This window comes from Suillus discolor, assembly GCF_016758755.1.
Source record: "Suillus discolor strain FC423 chromosome Unknown F5147scaffold_12, whole genome shotgun sequence".
Lineage (NCBI taxonomy): Eukaryota > Fungi > Basidiomycota > Agaricomycetes > Boletales > Suillaceae > Suillus > Suillus discolor.
This window is the reverse complement of record NW_024541259.1, coordinates 709,867-731,307: the sequence shown is the minus strand read 5'-3', so window position 1 is coordinate 731,307 and position 21,441 is coordinate 709,867. Positions and strand designations below refer to the sequence as shown.

At 46.4% G+C, this 21,441-nt stretch overlaps 10 protein-coding genes across 10 annotated transcripts; 6 read left to right on the top strand and 4 right to left on the bottom strand.

Moving 5' to 3' along the window:
* Positions 1-414: 414 nt before the first annotated feature.
* Positions 415-753, top strand: F5147DRAFT_571310 (uncharacterized protein; the record flags this gene model as incomplete). The annotated part of the gene is made up of 1 exon (XM_041431039.1): positions 415-753. The coding sequence occupies one exon, from the start codon at positions 415-417 to the stop codon at positions 751-753; it is 339 nt and encodes a 112-aa protein (XP_041296010.1).
* A 355-nt stretch (positions 754-1,108) lies between these two features.
* F5147DRAFT_571231 (uncharacterized protein) lies at positions 1,109-1,267 on the top strand (the record flags this gene model as incomplete). Its single annotated transcript, XM_041431037.1, has 1 exon — positions 1,109-1,267. A coding segment is annotated over one exon (159 nt), but the record flags the coding sequence as incomplete, so codon positions are not given.
* A 272-nt stretch (positions 1,268-1,539) lies between these two features.
* Positions 1,540-2,103, top strand: F5147DRAFT_555687 (uncharacterized protein; the record flags this gene model as incomplete). The annotated part of the gene is made up of 3 exons (XM_041430503.1): positions 1,540-1,686; positions 1,735-2,004; positions 2,056-2,103. Coding segments are annotated over 3 exons (465 nt in total), but the record flags the coding sequence as incomplete, so codon positions are not given.
* A 570-nt stretch (positions 2,104-2,673) lies between these two features.
* F5147DRAFT_541723 (uncharacterized protein) lies at positions 2,674-2,826 on the top strand (the record flags this gene model as incomplete). The annotated part of the gene is made up of 1 exon (XM_041430247.1): positions 2,674-2,826. A coding segment is annotated over one exon (153 nt), but the record flags the coding sequence as incomplete, so codon positions are not given.
* Positions 2,827-3,390: 564 nt separating this feature from the next.
* Positions 3,391-3,870, top strand: F5147DRAFT_553960 (uncharacterized protein; the record flags this gene model as incomplete). The annotated part of the gene is made up of 1 exon (XM_041430463.1): positions 3,391-3,870. A coding segment is annotated over one exon (480 nt), but the record flags the coding sequence as incomplete, so codon positions are not given.
* Positions 3,871-7,842: 3,972 nt separating this feature from the next.
* F5147DRAFT_759318 (uncharacterized protein) lies at positions 7,843-8,744 on the bottom strand (the record flags this gene model as incomplete). The annotated part of the gene is made up of 3 exons (XM_041440440.1): positions 8,366-8,744; positions 8,077-8,225; positions 7,843-7,891 (listed from the first exon to the last, which is right to left on the bottom strand). The coding sequence occupies exons 1-3, from the start codon at positions 8,573-8,575 to the stop codon at positions 7,843-7,845; spliced, it is 408 nt and encodes a 135-aa protein (XP_041296005.1). The 5' UTR covers positions 8,576-8,744.
* A 665-nt stretch (positions 8,745-9,409) lies between these two features.
* Positions 9,410-11,961, top strand: F5147DRAFT_682031 (uncharacterized protein). Its single transcript, XM_041436421.1, has 12 exons — positions 9,410-9,594; positions 9,645-9,797; positions 9,849-10,381; positions 10,428-10,481; positions 10,541-10,721; positions 10,778-10,868; positions 10,922-11,028; positions 11,080-11,284; positions 11,334-11,478; positions 11,531-11,700; positions 11,755-11,768; positions 11,820-11,961. The coding sequence occupies exons 1-12, from the start codon at positions 9,461-9,463 to the stop codon at positions 11,848-11,850; spliced, it is 1,818 nt and encodes a 605-aa protein (XP_041296004.1). The 5' UTR covers positions 9,410-9,460; the 3' UTR covers positions 11,851-11,961.
* A 695-nt stretch (positions 11,962-12,656) lies between these two features.
* Positions 12,657-14,172, bottom strand: F5147DRAFT_631621 (isoprenoid synthase domain-containing protein; the record flags this gene model as incomplete). Its single annotated transcript, XM_041432804.1, has 6 exons — positions 12,657-12,912; positions 12,969-13,087; positions 13,140-13,242; positions 13,385-13,463; positions 13,519-13,585; positions 13,635-14,172. The coding sequence occupies 6 exons, from the start codon at positions 14,170-14,172 to the stop codon at positions 12,841-12,843; spliced, it is 978 nt and encodes a 325-aa protein (XP_041296003.1). The 3' UTR covers positions 12,657-12,840.
* A 2,308-nt stretch (positions 14,173-16,480) lies between these two features.
* Positions 16,481-17,740, bottom strand: F5147DRAFT_571551 (UbiA prenyltransferase; the record flags this gene model as incomplete). The annotated part of the gene is made up of 7 exons (XM_041431053.1): positions 16,481-16,825; positions 16,881-16,917; positions 16,973-17,069; positions 17,121-17,209; positions 17,261-17,378; positions 17,434-17,586; positions 17,656-17,740. The coding sequence occupies 7 exons, from the start codon at positions 17,738-17,740 to the stop codon at positions 16,481-16,483; spliced, it is 924 nt and encodes a 307-aa protein (XP_041296002.1).
* Positions 17,741-18,464: 724 nt separating this feature from the next.
* On the bottom strand, positions 18,465-20,080 carry F5147DRAFT_682020 (isoprenoid synthase domain-containing protein). Its single transcript, XM_041436420.1, has 6 exons — positions 19,395-20,080; positions 19,281-19,347; positions 19,148-19,226; positions 18,988-19,090; positions 18,819-18,937; positions 18,465-18,768 (listed from the first exon to the last, which is right to left on the bottom strand). Exons 1-6 carry the CDS (start codon positions 19,939-19,941, stop codon positions 18,646-18,648), a joined length of 1,038 nt encoding a protein of 345 aa, XP_041296001.1. The 5' UTR covers positions 19,942-20,080; the 3' UTR covers positions 18,465-18,645.
* Positions 20,081-21,441: the final 1,361 nt, after the last annotated feature.

Below are 21,441 nucleotides of genomic sequence, written 5' to 3'. Positions count from 1 at the left end.
CCTACAGTTAGTAGCTATTGGCAATCAGTATCCGTTTACCGCTTGCATCGTATCCATTATTGCCTTGCTCTACATCTATTTCTATTGTCTATCATCTCTATTATCATCCGAACCCCTCACGCATCGGCCGCTTCGCAGCCACATCTTTCCCATGCCTTTGGCTTTCGCCCGCCGCTACGTTCCCACGCTACGCGCGCGCACCCGCCGCTTTCCCGCGCTTCACATCGACTGACAAGCGGCACCTTCTGCGTCCATTTCTAGACCTTTGCTGCACTAGCTTCCCCTTTAGGGTCGAACGCACTTGTTTCGCAAGTATAGCAGATAGGCAGTGCACGACCTACAACATAAAGATATCAGTTTGGAGCCTATAGCACCACTCTGAGTTGTAAACCTACACCGCATCACAGAAAATGCATGCAAACCAGACAAGGGACAAAAAACCTCAATCGGGGCATCAAAGAATGTGTTCAGCGTCGTGGTGTCTCAACTGAAGGTCCGAATGCAAAGGGTGCCCAGCAAACCCTTAGCGGCTCGATTTCAAAGTATACACCTGAGGCCCATCGTGCCCTCATTGTGATGCGCTGCACTGTCAACAGGCATCCATTTAGATCTGTGGCTGATCCTCTGTACATCGAGGAAGTTAAACTATTGCGCCCTGATGTGATTGTACCATCTCCACACACAGTGTCCTGTGACATCAACGAAATTTATCGTGAAGGATCTAAGAATGTCAAGGAATATTTTTTGGTATGAAGCCACCATCAAACTTATTGGAGTTCATACTGATACTTTTTAAGAAACACACTGGCTCGATCCATCTTGTCACTGATGGCTGGACTGCACCATTCGTGTACTCATACCTTGGCATCATAGTTGTGTGGCTTGCTCAGTGCCGAATCTGGTGCGTGACACTTGAATTTATCCGGTATGTGTTGAACTTGTATTGTGCATGTACTATTACCTACTATGAGTTTGTTGGTAGTCTGAAGGAAAGCCACACAGGAGAGTATCTCACAAAGATGATCGCTGATTACCTTGATCAGTACAGGCTTCAAGACAAGGTGAGGCACAGTTATTCAGCATTGTATCGGTGGTCTGATGTTCGCTACAGTTTTACACAATAAACATGGATAATGCTAGCAACTGTGACACCACTGCTGATCATTTGCAGAGGCTCATTCCCAACTTCCGGGGACAGGCCTCTCGTTTGCGATGTTTCCCTCATACCGTCAATCTCATCGCAAAGGTACCATTATCATCTTGGTAGCTGAGTCGAAGTTAATCAACGTACTTAGGCATTCATATCATTCTTTTTTCACCACCCGAAACGAAAAAAAACAAGTCAAGATAGCCAAGCAAAGTTGAAAACATTGTACCAATGATGATTCCAACAGTACTGATAATGGAGATCATGAGCATATTGTTACCCTTGAACCTGGTGACAAGAACACTGTACTCACTCACTTAGAGTAGGAACTCCTGGACGAGGAAACAACTGGCCTCAATGTAAGCACTGAAGAAGATGCTAACTCATCTGGCAACTCCCATGAGGTTGATGAAGCAAAGGAAGCTCATGACCGTGAAGTTGTAAAATTGGTTCATGATCAAGCTATCAAAACAGCCAGGAAGGTGAACATCATAATGTCGAAGTCACAGGAACTCGAAGCTCTCGGGTTGTTTCCCAAGGTGATCCAACATCTTTATTCTATCATTGAAGTATTTATGTTATTCTAGGTGGCTGGTCTAGCCCATAAAGTGCATGAAAGCACAACTTTGCAGGAGGAGTTTGAGAAGACTGTTATATACAAACGTGGTGAAGACAGTCAAAAACGGCGTCTTGATCGACGTGTTCCTACCTGCTGGAACTCTGATTTTGCGTGTCTCTGCACACATCTCCATTTCAAGGAGGAGGTCCAGTTATTCATGACACAGAACAATTTACTAGACTATGCTCTTACACCTGCACAATGGAAGCTAGCTGAGCACTTGATGCCCGTCCTTGAGGTATGTTTCATATTGCTTTGTTAATGACAATGCTTACTGACCTTATTCAAGATTTTCAATGAGCTCACAAACTTATTCTCAAAGGCTAATGTGCCATTGTGTGTCGCGCTGCAATTAGTGAGTCTCCATCTCCATCACACCATTCTGTCCTCATCTATAATATTATGATATAGTAATGTGCCCAGAAAAAAAGCTCGAATGGTTCAAAAAAAACCTGGACTGGCATGAGAGCGACCGCATGGAAGCCAAGCGAATTGTTCAGCAATGCTGGGATGAGTCTTATGCAACACTTCCTTCATCACTTCCTTCAACCACGACATGTCATGTTCCAGTGAGTGCTATATTTTCTTCGTGTGAGTCCTACTAACAACAATTTTCTCACAGCTCAAGTGTTTATCTAGTAAATGGGCTATCTATAGTGACAACGAAGATGAGGATGTCACTTCCATCCATCCTGACTCAATGGATGCATACCTCAACACCCCATGTATTTCAAGTACCGAGATTCTGGCTGCAGGGGGTCTTCTTTGCTACTGGGAGAATGCTCGTGCCACTCATCCACGACTCGCACAAATGGCACTTGATTTTTTGTCTGCTCCAGGTATTTTCCTTGCTTGTTGATTGATGAAATCTGATGGAGACCAATTAGCTTCCTCGGTTGACGCTGAGCGGGCTTTTTCAGGTGGCCATCTTCAGGTCAACCACCTCCAGCATGGTGTTAGTTCGCAAACCTTCAAAGCTCAGATGGCTGTGGGATCATGGTACAACACACCTCTCATGAACAATCTCGGTGCTGTCACATCAATCATGCGAACAAGGATGGTAAAGGGCAAAGGTTGTATTCTATGTGAGTCCGAGGAACGAGGACAAACATAGAATGATGTCTATGTGGTGGATCAGCTTTTCGGGTTTTTCCCACCCTTCTTGTCTCATACTACCACTTAGCACTCGCAAGTACTCAACTACGCAAATACACGCTCGTTTCATCGCATTTTCTATCTAAAGCTTTATCATATATCTTAAATGCCTCGCATCCAGAATGACCCGAATTTACAAGTCTGCCCAGACTATGCTTTGGAAGACTTTGTTGATACCCGAGCGCAACTCATCAATGAGAATACCATGGAGGTTCAAGCTATTCAACTACTTAGGAATATTTGGGAAGCCAGCAACAACTTGGACAAGCGTTGATGGCAACAGCAGAGGAACGACGACAGGGAGGAACAGGCTCATCGTCAGCATCTCGAAGACGAAGAGCAAGAACGGACAAACCAAGAACGTGCTAACGAGGAAGAAGATGCACGCAAGGAAGAACAGAAAAAGAATAAGTACAAGTACATTCCAATTCAGAACATCGGAATTCCTAATGAACCCGCTATCACTCTGTCCTCATATGCTCTTCACAAGTTGGACAAGGGAGAATTCGTCGAGCTTTGGTACTTTACCAATGATGGGTTGGACGAAGCATCAGTTAAAAAGACGATAGACGACGATGCAATGGTATTGTCAACTCTAGCTGATGGTTCCACAGCGTGGATATCGTCAGCCTCAACACGGCGTGCGCGCTCCATAATCAATGACGAGAACCTACTGTTTGAAGAATTTTGTCAAGCATGTCCCCGTTTTCTAACGGCAATAGAAGAAGCAGGTTGGCCTCAGGACAGGATCAGAATGACTGCACTATTCTGGAGGAATTTGCAAGTTCACAGCTATCGCTCTCTCCGAGATCCGTTAGCTCAGAAGACGCTCTTGGTATATCAAGCTGAGCAGCGTAAACGCTGGCACGTAGCAGCCAAATCTTCAATTGGCCCATATGATATATCGGTTGTCAATGAGAAAGTATTAGAGGATATGAGAAGCAGAGTATATTGGGAGGATCGGCTCAAGAAAGATAACGCGAGAGACTACAAGGTCAGCCTTCATTATCGTTGATGTTTTGAATGTTGCTCATCAAAGATCATTATATTTTGTCTGTTGCATTTAATTATGCCTCAAAACATATGCTTCATGCTTCATCATACTGGCTCTATGCCACATGCCTCACGCTACAACCTCTACGCTACATGCTTCACAACAAATGCCTCGCGCCACATGCATCTTTGTTCCCTAACAGTCGGATCAACGAGTCTCCTCGTTGTTGAGACCACGTGACTACAAAGAGTCGCGCAAATGTTCGCCCTCACCTGAGCAAGGCGACAAGCACAAGAGACCTCGCCAGGATTTTCGGGCAGGCACAAGCGGAGGTGTCCTCTCCGCTTGTGCCGTATGTTTGGGATGGAATCCTCACAAAATCATCGAATGCAAAGCAGTCAAGCTTTGGGACGAATCCTTCGACACTCTGTGCTCGCGAGTCGGCAGAATTCTCACAATGCGAGACGGAAGAGCTATTTGCAGCGACTGGCAGAGAGTCAGCAGTTGTGCCGAAGTCACACACAACTGAAGGCATTTTTGTTCAGGATGCGGCATCACGTCTCACGGCGCTCAAACATGTCCTTGAGCTCAGAAAGCTTAAAGTGCTCACCCCATACGACCCGGAGGCCTGGGAAGCACAATTGGTCGCAACTGGTCTTATTGATAGATATCCACATATTCCTGACGGTCTTCGCCACAGTTTTTCTTTGGACATTCCTAATATTAAAGTCACTCAGGCGTCTCCTAACAAAGAATCCATTTCTGTATATCGACAAGAGTTTCTTTCTATTGTGTAAACCGAACTTAAGAAAGGACAATATGTTGGTCCGCTTAAATTTAATGAAGTCAAAAGCCTTGTTGGACCTTTTCAAACCTCTCCCTTCTCTATTATACCCAAACCAGGGCGACCTGGTCGTTATCGTGTCATACAAAACTATTCCTTTCCTCACGCTCTCTCAGCAAGATTTCCAAACGCTTCAATCAACTCTTATATTAATCCAGATAATTTCCCAAGTACTTGGGGCACGTTTCACGTGCTCGCACTCACCATCAGTCAGCTACCGCCGGGTTCGCAAATGGCAATTCGGGATGTTTCCGAAGCCTATCACACAGTTCTGATTCACGCGTCACAATGGCCAGGTTCGGTGGTGCGAGTTTCTGATGATCTTTTTTGCATCGATACTTGTATGTGTTTTGGACTGCGTCCTTCAGCTGGAGCATATGGTACTCTTGCTGATGCCGGACTGGACATCTTTCGATCAAAAGGCATCAGACCGGCTTCGAGATGGGTCGATGACCATCTCTTTATACGCATCCTCAAGGAGTACATTGCATCATACAATGAGGAAAGGAGGAAATGGCATCGGGAAATCACAGCGAAAGGACAGCATCAGGACGGAGGCAGAGTATGGTATGGAGGTCATATCTTTGAGGATGGTACGTTGGAAGTTTTCGATGAAGACTGTCGCTTTCCTATCGTGGACCTTTCAGAAGCTTCACCGAGAACACCCGAAGATGCACGGTTCTCATGCAACATCACTGACATTGATGAGGTATCATTCGACCTTAAGATCCCATGGGAAGAGCTTAAAGACAAACCTCTCACGTATTCTAACTTGTACATCGGATTTATGTGGGACTTGGCACAAGATAATGTATACCTATCCGAGGAGAAGAAACAGAAATATCTTTTGGCGATCGGGGTATGGCAGCAGCATGGCACACACGCACTTCTTGATGTGCAGCAACTATACGGTAAATTATTGCACACGTCACTTATTATCCCGCAAGGCCGCGTGCATCTTACGTCCTTGGAGGCTATGCTACACCTCACCTTCAACAAGCCCTTTCTCCCACGGAGACCGGTCAAAACCCTGGAAGCGGACCTCACCTGGTGGAAAATGCTTCTCCAGAGCCCATTTGTCGGAAGGACAATACCTAGGCCCTTGTCGCTCCATGACCCAGCAGCATATTCAGATGCCAGCTTGGGCATTGGAATTGCTATTGTCATTGGGAACAGATGGTGAGCGTGGAGACTTCGGAAAGGTTGGCAAACCCTCAACGGTCAGAAAGATATCAGATGGGCCGAAGCTGTCGGATTTGAACTGCTTACTCAACACATTATTGGCTTGGGAGGATCGCAAAGGCATTTTAGGGTCTACGGCAACAACCAAGGTGTTATTGAAGGCTGGTGTAATGGAAGGAGTAGAAACGCTTCAGTCAATGCTGTCTTCAAGCGAATCTTTGATTATATCTACAATTCCCCCACACCTTACTCAATTCACCCAACCTACGTCGAAAGTAAGAACAACCCAGCGGATGGACCATCTAGAGGAATCTACGGAAGTTCAGAGTTCCTGCTGCCTTCCCTCCCAATTGCCACTGAACTCCATCGTTTCATCGTCAACCCCTTCATCGTATCCACAGACCCAGCAGACTACAGCACAGACGACTTCTCGTCCCTCTCCTGCAACCTCTCTTCTCGTAATCATTCCAATGCAGAATGAAGCAACAAACCTCAATTCGACGGAGACTCAATCTATTTCATACACCAACACCAACAGGCCAATAATTAACAATCCAAAGTTCAGAGCACCAATTCCCGCAGCACATACTGTGACTCCTTTACCTTACAAAAATGGACTCACACCGATTCCATCATTACTCCGTCCCCATTGTTTAGCTCGAGAGAGACTAAAGTTGTGGTTTCCATTGGAGTCGCAGGCAGCATCGGCACAGATGGGAGAATCTTGGCCATCTCGGAAGAAGATCTAGAAAGAGTGTTAACGGTTATGAACCTGTCATGGGCAGTAGGAACGCGGGAGTGTTATGGCGCAGGGCTGCTGGTATTCCACATCTTTTGTGATGAAAGGAAAGTCCCAGAAAGCCAGAGATGCCCAGTGGATACGAGAACACTTTTGAACTTCGTTTCAAGCTGCGCAGGTTCGTATTCTGGAAAAATGCTAATGAACTACGTCTACGCGATAAGGGCATGGCATACGCTCCATGGTCAACCCTGGCTAGTTCAACAAGACGAACTAAAGGCAGCTCTAGAAGGCACAGTGGAACTTGCGCCGGCCACATCCAAGCGAAGCAAACGCAAACCGTTCACAGTCAAACTCATCCTAATCATCCGATCTCACCTCAACTTAACAACTCCCCTAGACGCAGCTGTATTTGCATGCTTAACGAGCGCATTTTACGCTCTGTGTAGGCTAGGAGAACTCACCATTAAGATTATCAAAATGTTCGATCCGAAGAACAATGTCAAACGTTCAGACGTAGAATTTGACGTTGAAGACCGGCACAGTTTTTGGGCCACAAGAATTTTCTTACCACGCACGAAAGTGTCTGCAGTTGGTGAAGGTGTTTACTGGGCGCATCAAGAGAACTTAGCAGATCCAATGGCAGCTCTCCTGAATCATTTTGAAGTGAACAACCTGTGACTCGAAGATCATTTATTCGCATGGAAACACAATAAAGGATCGAGGCCGCTTACTAGAAGCGAATTCTGGAAGAGAATCGGAGGCATAGTGAAAAGAGCGGGACTAGGAGATCTCAAAGGCCACGGATTGAGAATCGGAGGGACGTTAGAATATCTGCTTCGCGGGATCCCATTCGACGTCGTAAAAACCATGGGGAGGTGGTCTAGCAAGGCCTTCACAGGCTACCTGCGGAAGCACGCATTGATATTAGCTCCATATCTCCAAGAATCTCCAGCACTGGAACCTTTCACCAGATATACCATGCCTCTGGCGCACTAAGAGGTAAGCAATCACTCAATTATCTCACCCTCCTCCTTCCGAACGGGTGTCCATGCTGTGCCTAACACGTCGCAGGGCTCCTTCCAGTTTTTGGGAATCATGGCTCATCATGGTCTTTCTTTCAGATTCCAAAACGATGCTTCAGGTTGCGAACCCTTCAGGTTCAAGCCCAAAAAGCCTCATATACCCGTACTACTTTCTGTAAAATCAGCCTATGTCATTGATAAATACATCTGATTTGCACGTGCCAACACGAAAGCTAACAGCTACACATAGACAAGGCCTCAGGAAAGGGAAAGAGCAATGATATTGTTATTGACTCGGACTAAGCTTCGTACATAGTGTTTTCGCTCCTCAGCACATGTACATACCAGTATCGCAAAATATGTCTACTCACCCGTGGGTGACCCGTACCACCTGCAGGTTGGGTCGCAGGTTGACCCATACCTGCGATGCTCTTACCCATGCAGGTACAGGTAGGCCTCTGAAATTTTTGGTACCCGTGGGTTGGGTGCAGGTATGACCCAGGTCGACCCATGTCACGCCCTAATAGAGGCACATATAATAGTATCTCAATCAAATGTAATAAGTTTACTAGAATAGATCAACTACTATGTCTCGGTCTCTCATGCCCCCCTCGCTGGAATCTTGATGGTAGGCGGCAATTAGGCAATCCCTGATTTTACTTGGCCAGATGCGATTGGCACGATCCACGAATTAAATATACAGAAATCTCTGTCTTCATGCATGTCTTCCGTGCATGCGTCGTATGCATTGATACTTGTACCAGTGATCTTTCTCTGGCTTTCAGAAGGAAGAAGAGCCTGAATGTCGGCATGTGTAATTTCGGTACCTCGTATCTTCCGGATCTGATGCTTAAGGTCTTTGGGAAGCATGATGACGAGAAGCTGTTTTGTGAGGCGTTTGAGGGGGCGTGTATTTGAGTCAGGACAGGTCGGAATAGGGTTCACCGCTGGACAAGTGTCCTATAAACCTGCCCTGAAGAACGTGAATAATGCAATAGCCGGATAGGCCTGAAATTCGTCCACAGTGTCTATTTTGCGGGGGTACATTGGTTGGAGCTTCCGGGGGCCTCTCGGAGTGCTAGTGAAAAACCAACATCATTGGTTTAGGGCAGGCAAGTTCGTGTTAGTACGGTAAGTATAATCACTTCGCGCTGTTGCAAATCACTTTATGTAACAACTTAATGCAAGTCTCTGCAAGAGAAGAGAGGTCAACGTCAGTCATAAAATTGGTGATAAACTAAACTTCACTGGCACTGACCAGATTCGATGACTTCAAGCTGCAGTGCCTCAAATCTGACGACAATACTATTCAATCAATGCTTCAGGTAATGTCTCAACCACACAACCCAATTCAAGCCACTTACGGGCTAACAGGCCGTGTACGCCTGGCTGAATGGCAGTGCGGGCAACACAAAGTCGTTGCCAATGGCTGTCGAATGCATGTACACAGGGTTAACGTTGAAACGTTGAAGCTTCGAACTTCGAAGCCGCTCATGCACATAGATCCGAACTTAAATAAATTTCACAGTGAGTGAAACTGGGCGTAGGGCTCCAAATTGGAAGCTCTGTCCTGTTCAGAACAGGTTATAGGAGATGCAACATGCGTTTGCTCTATCATAGCACAATCAATTGCGGCACGAGGCACACACGCCTTGATCTGCGCCTCCAAACTTGGTATGTGACCTCTGAAATGTAAAGCATGTCCTTTTGCATATAAACTTGGATACATGAATTGCCTGCCTTCAGATTACTATTATGCTTCCACGGGAACCGTATAAGGGCTCAACGCGAAAGCTAGTGCTTGCATTTGATGTCGGGACCACGTTCAGTGGAGTCTCGTATTGTATGCTAGATCCGGGGGAGGTGCCTGTAATTCGAGGAGTAGCAAGGTCAGTAGCTGGCTCAAGTTGCATGTATCTGGCTCATGGTGGGATTACAGATATCCTGCGCAAGAACATGTTGGAGGTGACTCCAAAATTCCATCAATTCTTTACTACGACCTTCAGGGAAACGTCCGAGCCGTGGGTGCTGAGGCTCTGCAGGAGCATATCAAGGAACAGGCAGAAGACGAGGGATGGTTGAAGCTTGTATGGTATGTATATCGTCGAGAGTAAAACATAGGCTATACATTAATCTTGGTCAGGTGGAAACTTCATCTTCGCGCCAAGCATCTGGCATCGTCTCACATACGAGATGGCGATATAAAACCTCTCCCACGAGGCAAATCCGCAGTAGAAGTCCTCGCCGACTTCATGCGCTACCTCTTCCAATGCGCTCGAACTTATATCCAAGAATCACACTTGGATTTCTGGAGATCGATCAAGAACTCCATCGAGTTCGTATTCACGCATCCCAACGGTTGGGAAGGCCAACAACAACAACAAATTAGACGCGCTATCGAGCTCGCTGGCCTCATATCATCTAAAGAGGAGCAATCACACGTGCACCTCTTGACTGAGGGCGAAGCGAGTCTTCATTTCTGTGTTACCAACGTGATTGCATCAGATACATTCTCCAAAACCCCTATAGATGTGTCAGGTTACTCTGACGACGAGGAAGATCAATCTGACAACCAGGGAGTCATTATTGTTGATGCCGGAGGTGGAACCATCGATCTCAGCGCTTACTCAATGAGGCTATCTCCGACCTCTTTCGAGGAGATTGCCCCAGCTGAATGTGAGCACCACTTTCCTGTGTTGCTCCCTTGCTGAAGCCCACTCAGGTTGCTTGCAGGGCTCAGTCCTTGTTACTACTCGTGCCACTACTCTGTTACAAAGTTTGTGAATGCATCAATCATACAGGGAACCCAAAACTGATGGTCGTTTGGTTGATCAGGGAAGCTTTCGGGCTCGAAGTACTCCGACTCCACGATTATCGCACAAATGGCAGAAACCTTCGACAACAGCACGAAACTTCGGTTTCGTAAGCCCGATGAACCATCTTACATTAAATTTGGTACTATCCTTGACAAGGATCTCAAGTACGGCATTCGGTCAGGGCAATTGAAATTGGCCGGGTTCGTCCGTATTCTTTAGGATACCTTCATGACGATACTTATGCTTTATTGTACAGCCAGGACGTTGCCGACTTGTTTGAACCATCCATCGAAGCCATTATCGAGGCTTTTGAGCAGCAGAGACGCGCGGCCTCGATTCCAATCAATGTGAGCGTCATATTTCGCTCATATACTGGACGGATCGTGACATCGTCATGAAGTTGGTTTGTTTGGTTGGCGGTTTCGCTGCCAGCGACTGGCTATTCGCGAGACTCCAGGAATATTTTCTACCCCTAGGCATTAGCTTCTGTCGCCCCCATGCTCATGCGTAAGCCCTCAACTGTCAACGTGACTACTTCTACTGATCAGGCAACTGCAGCAATAAAGCTGTTGCTGATGGGGCAGTTTCATTCTACATCGACCACCTAGTGTCGTCTCGAGTTGCACGCGCCACTTATGGCGTTGAATGCTGTACAGAGTACAACTTTCTAGATCCTGAACACCTGGTCCGACAACATAAGGGCGTCATCGATATGGACGGCGGAACGTATATCCCGGAATGTTTTGAGAGTATCTTGCTGAAGGTGAATACAACACATCCAACCATTCGGTACATGCTGATCTGCTTTACAGGGAACACAAGTATCTGAGCAACGCGAATTTCGGAAGTCCTTTAAAGCCACCCGGAAATCACTTGCTGCATGCAAGAGTCACAGCACGGACATAATGTGTTACAAGAGTGCCCTCCAGGAGCCGCGGTGGTTGGACACTGAACCATGTATGAGTTATTCGCGGCTTAAGTATACTCATACTGACTTGATTCAATTCAGCCTCATTTACCACGCTATGCACGATTCATGCTGACCTCCACGAGCTATCCCGAACACTTCGTCCTAAAAGATCGGCTCTACATCAATCGAAGTATTACGAGTTTGAATTCGACGTCATCATTTTATTTGGCCACACAGAACTGAAAGCACAGATCAGTTGGGAGGAAAAGGTTCGCACTTGTTTTCATCGATCCACTTCTCCGCTGATATAGAACGTCGCAAAGGGTGTTGAAATGCGGTAAGCCCTATTCATAGTTTTATGATTAACTGTCCTCTCAATCAGTAATAGGAGCCCGGCAAGTATAGTTTACGACGAGTAGTGTCAAGGCCGAACTGCAACTCTTTGTACTTGTTGCAAGTCGCAAAAGCGTGCCAGTATCGTGTAGGACAGTCGTACCATCTGAATCATCTATATCCATGTTCACCTCAAATATTATTGAGTTCCTCATACTTTTGAGTCTGGACTCTGAACAGCACAATCTTAAGGTACTGTCCAACAGAGCAATTCAGCCGTTTCCAGGTCTGTTCAGGCATCACAGTGGTAGATGATGATGGTTGCAGAGCAGAAGTCGAACATCAAACAGCCGACCGAGTCATTTGAACGAACCAACTTCTTCATTTCCATTGGCGCCGATACTTTCTGGGAAATGAGAAACATGTATTGGCTGCACCCTCGAAAATCTACACTGGCACTCTGCCTTGAACAAGACTACGATGGAGATTGTTTGTCTCACTCGAACTGACCCCCCTGATGCCTGATGGGCTGACGAGGTCGGTTGTAATGTCCATGATACACACACCATCGCCTACATTTCCCTTTGACCCTGCTGCTTATGATCGAGTTGAGTCCCCACTCATGATCATTTCTGTTGCATATTCTATTCCCCGATTTTTGCAGAAGAGATTTGAATTTTGATCGGTCTATGACATGAGCGTCTGGGCCAAAGTCTGGGACACTACGACAGCTAATGGTACTCTCAGCGGAGTTCAAACCATATCTGCCAACGTGCTCGCCTAACATCCCGCGAATATTTTTGGAATGCTGCATGTTCAGCGCTCATTGTTGGTATCGGATCAAACCCGCACTCGCGCCACCCACCTTGTCAGTGGGGAAAGAGTACACATTGGTCAATAAAGCAAAAACATGATATGTACGAACTGCGATACATTCGGAAACACCATTCAGATTCGTGACTAGCTGGGTAACTACAAAATTCCACTTCTTCAAAGACGTAGTCAGTATTTACAAGTCCAAGTTTTGTTTTTGACTTGAGTTGAAGGCTTTGATCTCTATTCCACGCAAATCATGTCTACACATGAAGGACATCGAGCATCATCTCGAGCTTGGGATTCCCGCCAAGGCGTGCAATCTCGTCTCGGGCCTGAATTACAAAACAGAAACTCAGCTGTGAGTGTGCAGGTACAACGGACAACAAACCTGCTGCTCCAAGCTTTGCATGACCATAAGCGTGTAATCAAATGACTTTGTCTTCGTCCGCAGATAGTCGATGGCGTGGTGCTTCAGAGTCGGTGTGGTAGGACGTTTTTGCAGCACACCTGTATAACGGTGGTTAATCAGGTTATGCACCTAGACGCTGGATCTACGCACTCGTCACAACTTTACTTTGATCATCCGCACGGACTCCGTGAACAATTGGAAAGGAGAATTTGCCTTCTGTGAGATCTTCTGCAAAACCCTTATTGTCATTGTACTGGATAACATCTTTAAGTTTCTTTCATCTGGTTTGGATCATAAAGTACGCATGGACCATGAGTGCCTCAAAATGCATTGCAACCAGATGGTGCTTGCTGATAGACACTGGAGGTACAAGCGCACGCAGATGGCAAGCTTACCTCTGTACTTTGCAAGTTCATGTAGTCATCCCGAATCTGGAAGTACACCCCAATAATGTTCACCAAAGGGATAAAATCGCTAAGGATTTCATGAATAGCTATTTACGACAAATGCTTAAAGCGAGAAGACTCACACCTCAAGGTTCTTCGTTGCGAGCGCCATCATCAGCCTGACAGGCATCCTAAAACCACCGCCAGTCTCTGCATACTGAAAATTAAAGTGTGATATGCCAAAGTGGCATAGACGTACTATTGTTGACCATATAAGTATACTCTTCCATCGTTGGGCATTGCAATAAATCTCGCCACATGATCTCCATCCCCTGCCCACGGTGTAAGTTCAAAAGCTCTTCCGTGGCTATTAAATCCAAATCCCTAGCGCCTCCCACCCTCACCGCATCCCCATCTTCACACTGTCTTCTCAGCTTCGCGAGCTCCTTATAGGCCAAGAAATACACATAGTTAGCTGTGTTAATAGTTTGCGGGACGCCGTATATCCTATGTGCCACAGGCCGTCCCCTTCGCAGCTGCGCGTCATCCTCTATGTCATCGATCATCAAACTTGCATTATGCAGCATTTGAACGACACGGTCTATTATCTTGAGCTGGTCGCCCGGTACTGCAAGCCACATGTTGAAAGCCTCGAGGAGTAGTGTACGGATGCCCTTGCCAGGATTGGAGGAAATATAGGTAAAGGGTTCCAATATGAGTGATTCGTTCGCTTCTGACCATTGCGAGTCTAGTGTGGACGAGAGCAAATTGAGCAGAGAAAACTGGGAGGACGACATTGGAGATATAGATGCAGAGAGAGAAAAAATCGCATTGATGTAGTTAAATGTAGTAAGAAATTTGAATGTGCTGGTCCTGCCTCCGACCACCGACGGGAGCGTTCGCCGCAAAGCGGTCTCGCAATCATTCATAAGTGTGTCATGTGGTCCCAAGAAGTCGCACTTCGAGAACCCGTCACAGTATACATCCAAACAGGTTCTTGAAACTATGGATGGAGATTAGATGTGATGCCATCTGACGGATCTGATCTTGGAAACGATGCTTGCGGTACATTTTTTCGGAGTTCATAAACACACCCTAAAATGACTCTGGTAAGTTGGCCAGCTAGCCACTGGTGAGATACAACGCACTCTATTCATAGACATAACCAGCTGCACTGCATGCAGACGTGGCGGCAACTCGTGCACTGAACGTTCTGCGACTAAGCATGCAAGTTGCCAATCTGCTATCAGTGACTGGGAACCTGCCACGTAGCTCATTGCGAGGGTGTAGTGAAGAATTAGCCTCATGGTAATTGATGAAATGGTTAGAGCGACAATTGGTAGAATGGCAGGCCGCAGAAGTCGGCAAAAAGTATTGTGAGCGTTTTTGGCTCTTTTCGACTGTGTTTCTACTATGGCAAAAATATTTTGACGTCAATCACTACGCGTTAGAACGCATCACCACCAAATTGGATACATGCATGCAGAGAGGATGTCGAGTCAATGGAACACCTACTGACGGAACGCAACGACCCGACCCGAAAAAACGATATGGAAACTCACCCAGAACATGTGGCCAGCACAACGCAGCGCATGACACCCTCCCACTGACGGAACGATCCTCGGATGTGGTCACCACACTAGTACCGGTGACAAAGAGAAAGCTGCCCACAGACGGGGCGCATTACACCTAATAAGAATCTTAGTATCAGGATCTGCACACTCCATATGGACACACTAAGATGTGAAAGAACAATACTACGTGTGCCAGTGAGATAACACACTCGGAGGAAAACGTCGCTAACGACATAGACAAATGTCTACAATTATGTAAACAGAAAATAATCTCACACTGGACCAGAACACAGCGTAGTCACAACAACTTGAACACCACCTGGAAGCAAAGACAGGGTCCGTGACGGCCTAGACCTGAGGTTATAGTGGATATCAAACTATTCAAGCCCCTGCGGAACCAGGTAGAGTCCCACACCCTCCCACACCACCCTACTAGTACGAACAGTAGGTTTCCCAAAAAGAAAAAGTAGTTTTGACCACCGTACGATCGAGGCTACACTTCCTGATGCTCAAAAGTGCATCAATATTCCACCCTGATGGACTCACTGAATCTCAATCAATATTAATCATATCGATCTCTTCAACGAAGCCAGGCCGCCCAGTTGGCATAACACCTTTGTCTACCCTCTCTAGCTTATCACTCCAGTCGACGATGCTGTTGGCCGTCCATCACCAATCTGCATTCGTTCTAAGGCTTTCACGGAGACTCAGACTTCAAGTAACTTGCTCAATGTCTTGCCATGTCTTCGAGACTGAGGACGACAGGATGCTGGTTGACTTCCACAGCTATCGAGCCATGCATGCTTCACCAATCTTATCCTCCCAAGTTCCCAACCGTACCAAGCAGATGGATGAGATATTTATGGTCTTTAAGACGAGTAACATCTTCAATTTGAATGCAAGCTATCTCACTGTCCGCGATCGAATGCGAGAACCAATAATTCTCGGCAACCGTTGAGAACGGTAGGCTGGGGTGAACAATGAACCTCACAGGTGTCCATACCCAAGAAGATTTGTGATTCCACGTAAGTCTGACCCTGAGAATGACTGGTCAACTTGAAGGAGCGGAAGACGCTTTTGTTTCCGCGGTGGGTGGGGATAGAATGTCTTGATCGTCTTCCTTTGTAGCGAGGTAGCCGCAAACTGCGCAGGTACGATTATGTTATAAAATGTTTGAGGCGGTTGTCATCACCGCTCTCGATGGATGCCGATCAGTAGTCATATTTGAAAAAGTAGCGGTCTTCACGCTTTTGTCCCCAGGAACAAAGTGGTCGGACATGAGTTTTCGGACAGGGCAACCCTTGAGCTTCTGGCGATAATTACTTGCGCACGGATATACATTCAAACATCTCATGTGTTAATAGCGATTAAATACCAGGTCACTGTACCATTGGCGGCGAGCTAGCATTACATTTGTTGCAATTACATAAATCCTAACTGAATTCCAAAATATAATCATGTACAAAGAACTCAGCAAAAATGAATGAAATTGGATTTTCAACCAGCGTTGGACAAGAGTTTGAAGTGGTGATCAACAATCAATCCAACGCAAACCATCGCCCCGCCGTGGCGACCGGCCTGGAGTACCATGCATATCAAAATTATGGTATATGGCTATGGCAGCTAGACGCACCGTGAATTTTTTCCAGCAATCTCCTGGATCATTATGATCAAAAGACCATATGTGCCAGAGACACAGGAGGAACGGGGTAAGGACACTCATCATGTAGAACGGAAGGCGCTGGTCGTTCAAGTAACCAGCCCACAAAAGACATACAAAGAAGGTTGCATCGAATAAAGTCAATACAGGACGAATGGCTTTGCCCAGATGGACTGGCATGGATTTGACTCCGGCCTTCTCATCATACTTTATGTCCTGAGCAATATGATTAGCACATGCCTCTGAGTGCAAGAATCTTTCAAATGGCTACCTGGCATGCGTAAATGGTGTCGTAGATACAAGTCCAGCTAAGGAAGTATCGTCAGCATGACAGAAACGAAAGTTGCCTTCCTTGGCACCCACCAGCACGACGCAATTGCTATGTTCAAGATCATACCCCAATTATAATGGTCAGTCATTGTGACCCACGTTCCTGGGACGGCCCAGCTAGTAGCAAAGCCTTAAAAACAAGATGAGGGGGAATACTTTTCCATGCAACGTAAAGTCATACCGAGGAACAAAGAGGGCCAATTCATCCAACGCTTCATCAGCGGATACGTCACGATACAAACGGGGAATGCAACGACACCGAGTGTGAAACTTGAATAGTCTGTCAGAGAAGTTTCGACATTTCTTGACTGATCCACTCACGCTTTGGTGCCACAAGTAGAAAACAAGTAGAAAAGGGGGGCAATGAGAGCAGCCAGAAGCATCGAAGCCTTTGTCCTACTGACAACTCCTGATGCGATCGGTCGACCCCGTGAGCGTTCTATTTCGTATCGGACATGTCAAAAAATTGCAATCGGGATTGGACTAAGACCTACCGATTTTGCGATCAAGATCGCAATCAAGCATGTCATTTAGAACACAGCCTGCGCTATGCACCAGTATGCCCAGCAATGCAAAAAATAAAGTAGTCTTGATAACTTCGTTCACCGGTAACGCCAGACGATAGGCTACAGATAGGAAGGCCCAACCTAGACACGATGCCACAAATCATGGTTAAATAACAAGCACGCTGCATCATCTTCCATCTTTCATCTCACCGAAAGGCCAGAACATAAAGTCGCACCCTACTGGAAACCAGTGGAGTCTGGTGAGCTCGAACAATGCTCTTGTTTGAGAAGGCATCTCAAGTAAGGTATACGGCGGAAGAAAAACTGGATCGGCAACATTCTAGTATCAATGGCCATTGTTATACCAGCTGTCACTGCGTGATCAGCATATGCATTGGCAAGTCGAACCATACTATCGGTTACCGCTCCACCGCTCATTCAGCGGTGAGTTTGCCGCTTTCTAACTCAATGTTTCTTTTATCAATTTCATCTGATGAGGTGGCGACTTGAATTACTTACCCGTATAAATCGCTGAGTAGCCAATTGTGGCATAATGCACCGCTGGAAAAAATGCACCTCCGCACCAGCTCCATGCGGCACCCTGGCCATGTAGATCGTGTGCCCACGTAGAGAATACCGTGGCCATTATGAAATTGATCATTTAAAATTTGTTTGGAGTGCTCTAGAAGTACTCATTCGCAATTGTATTGTTCGTGGAAGATCTGCTGTCTTGATGATCATGTACCGCAAAGCAGCTCTTTCCGAATCAAAACCGTGTTTTGTTCTAAAAGTTGCACCAAGAATACAATTAGATTCAAAATTAATTGCCAATGGTCATAATTCCATACGAATTGTATCACTGTGCCATGTTTGACCTCCAGCGTCCTTCGCTTCAAATAGTAAGCTGTGTATGGGAAAATAATGTTGAACTCAAAATTTGAGGGGAAACTGCGGGCCCTTCCCCATTGTTATGTCGAAGTCGATACACAAATTGAATGAACTAGGTGATCATGCGAAGTAACGGAGTCGGGGACTGACGCGACTGAGCGATCAATAAGTACTTAAGTCTTTAAGCGCGATCGAGATCGCTGGGCCGAGGCGACTTTTAAGTACATTTGCTTACTAATGCAGCCCCGAGCAGAGCCGCCTGCACCCCCCAGATAACGTCGAAACTCCACCAGTCCAACATTCATTCTCGATTCAAGGTACAATTCCTTCATCTACACACCCACCCAAATAATGTAAATCATGTTCTACATGCAGGGCATCCAATATCTTTTCAAGCTGGGGATTCCCGCCAAGGCGTGCAATCTCCTCCCGGACCTAGACGTAAAACTCAGCAGGAAGTGTGTAGGCACAGAAGACAAACAGACCTGCCGCTCCAAGCTGCTCATCACCGCGAGCGTGTAGTCAAACGACTTTGTCTGTGTGCGGAGGTAGTCAACTGTGTGATGCTTCAGGGTTGGTGTCGTGGGACGTTTTTGTAGTACGTCTGTATGATAGCGGTTAATCAATTCATGCACATCAGTATTATCTACGCACTCATAACAACTCGATTCTGTTCATCCGCACGTACTCCATGGACAATTGGGAAGGAGAATTTGCCTTCTGTAAGATCTTCGGCAAAGCTCTTGTTGTCGCTGTGCTGTAAAGCGTGTCGGATTATTTCTTCTGGTAAGAATAACACGCTATGCAAGCTTACCTCTGTGCTTTGCAAGTTCATGTAGTCATCCCGTATCTGGACATACACTCCGAAAATATTTACCAGAGGGACGAAATCGCTGAGGATGTCATGAGCAACTAATTACGAAACATGCATAGGGGACAGCACTTACATGTCGATGTTCTTCGTTGCGTGCGCCATCATCAACTTAACAGCTATCCTAAATCCACTTCCCGTTTCTGAGCACAGTTAGTGTTGAGTGTGCTGAAAAGGGACCTGGACACACTGTTGTTGACCATAGAGATATACTCTTCCTCCGTCGGACACTGCAACAAATCTCGCCACAAGATCTCCATCCCCTGCCCGCGGTGTAAACTTAAAAGCTCCTGTGTGACTACCAAATCCAAATCGCTGTTGCCTACCACCCTCACCACATCCTCGTCCGCGCTCCCGCCCGGTCTCCTCAGCTTCGAGAGCTCCTTATAAGCTAAGAAATATACGTAGTTGGCGGTGTTGATAGTTTGCGGGACGCCGTATATCTTGTGTGCGACAGGTTGTCCCCTTCGCAACTGCGCATCGTCCTCTATGTCATCGAGCATTAAGCTCGCATTATGTAGCATTTGAACGACACGGTCTATGACCTGGAGTTGGTGGCTAGGGACCGCAAGCCATATGTTGAAAGCCTCGATGAGCAGTGTGCGGATGTCTTCACCGGGCTTGGATGTAATATATGAAAATGGTTCCAATATGAGTGATTCGTTAGCCTGAGGCCATTGCGGCTCTAGGGTGGACGGCAATGAATTGAGAAGAGAAAACCGCTGGGAGGACGACATGAAAAAAGTCGATGGGAGAATATGAAGGTATCCATCGGCATTGAACTACATATGTAGTACACCGGTCACTCAAAGAGAAATCAGCTGCCAGTACTCTTTGCGGTGCTTAGTACAATCCTATCGCGCAGCAACCATGATAGCTGGCGTTGATATAACGTGAGATGTCACTCGAAACACGTTGTGCCGGTGGATCATTACGAGATAGCGTGGCAATAAAATAAAGAGCACCCAGTAATATATAGCTAGTACTATCCGCAATATTCGGCACCCCAGAAAGTCACAGCATGTTACAGTTTCAAAGTGAGCTCGAAGGAAGGGCAGTGAACGAGCAAGTACAGACCAAATTTTAGTGCTGAAGGGAATGTGTGAGACTTGGACGTCAGCTTGGACCACCATGGGGACCATTATGTACATTGACAGCGCAGAATGCACCTATAACAGTGTGCTATATTTGAAACCCCCGTCACGGCACATATTGGCAGATGACTTCGGCGCTTTCAACTATCTCATTCAATTCTACATCATATGTTGTCGTTCAACCTCGTAATGAGTTGTATCAGATTGTCATCCATGTTAAGAATTTGGTGATCAAGTAGCTAGAAATACAAGTTTTGTGAAAGTGCCGACTTCTGTGAGGGGCCGATTGTACCGGAAGGAATAGCATCATGTCGTGATCGCATTCATTATGTAGACCTGTGTGCAGGTTTGGCCTTTCCAAGTCGAACCTGACGAGAATAACGAAATACCACTACCCGTTATTTTCGCTACGATGAAAGCGGACAGAGCTCCTCGTCGACTGCAGTTCGATTTGCTTGCACACCTCGTAGAGATATAAGCGTGCTAGCGCGGGGGATCGCTATTGATAACAATCTGCCACGAATTTAGAACAACAAACGGAGGGGTTGTACCTGTTATGGAGTAAGAAGACGACGAGCTTGAGTCTGAGCATGAATCCTAGCAAACTTCTCGAATCTACCTTGTACTGTCACTTGATGGAGCTGCGAAATTTCTACCTCAGGATTTGTCCGTGATGAGAACCTGCCGCGGTTTTAGAGTATTTTACGGAGGGAGATCATACCTTAGGTCATGAGAGGTTGTAAATAAGGAGCGAATCCTGGCGACCTTTCTGATTCCATTACTTGTGCAAAAGTCAGCCTAGGCTGCGAAAGATTTCACCTTAGCTCATAATATTGTTCCATGATCAGAACATGCTGCATTTTTACGCCATTTTACAGAGGGATGTTACACCTCAGGTCGAGAAGACGAGGGTACCTGAACCTAAACCGAACTTCCGAGTACCATCACTTGGAGCAATTGTTAGCCTGGACTGCGAAAATCCTACCTTACAAGGCTCATTGTGCTTGTCCGTGGTCAGAACCTGCCGTGATTTTAAACGGAGGAAGGTAAAACCTCACTGATATGAGAAGACGACGAGCCTGAATCCTGATTCCTAGCGAACTGTTCGAATTTACCTGATACCATCCTAGGCTTCGAAATTTT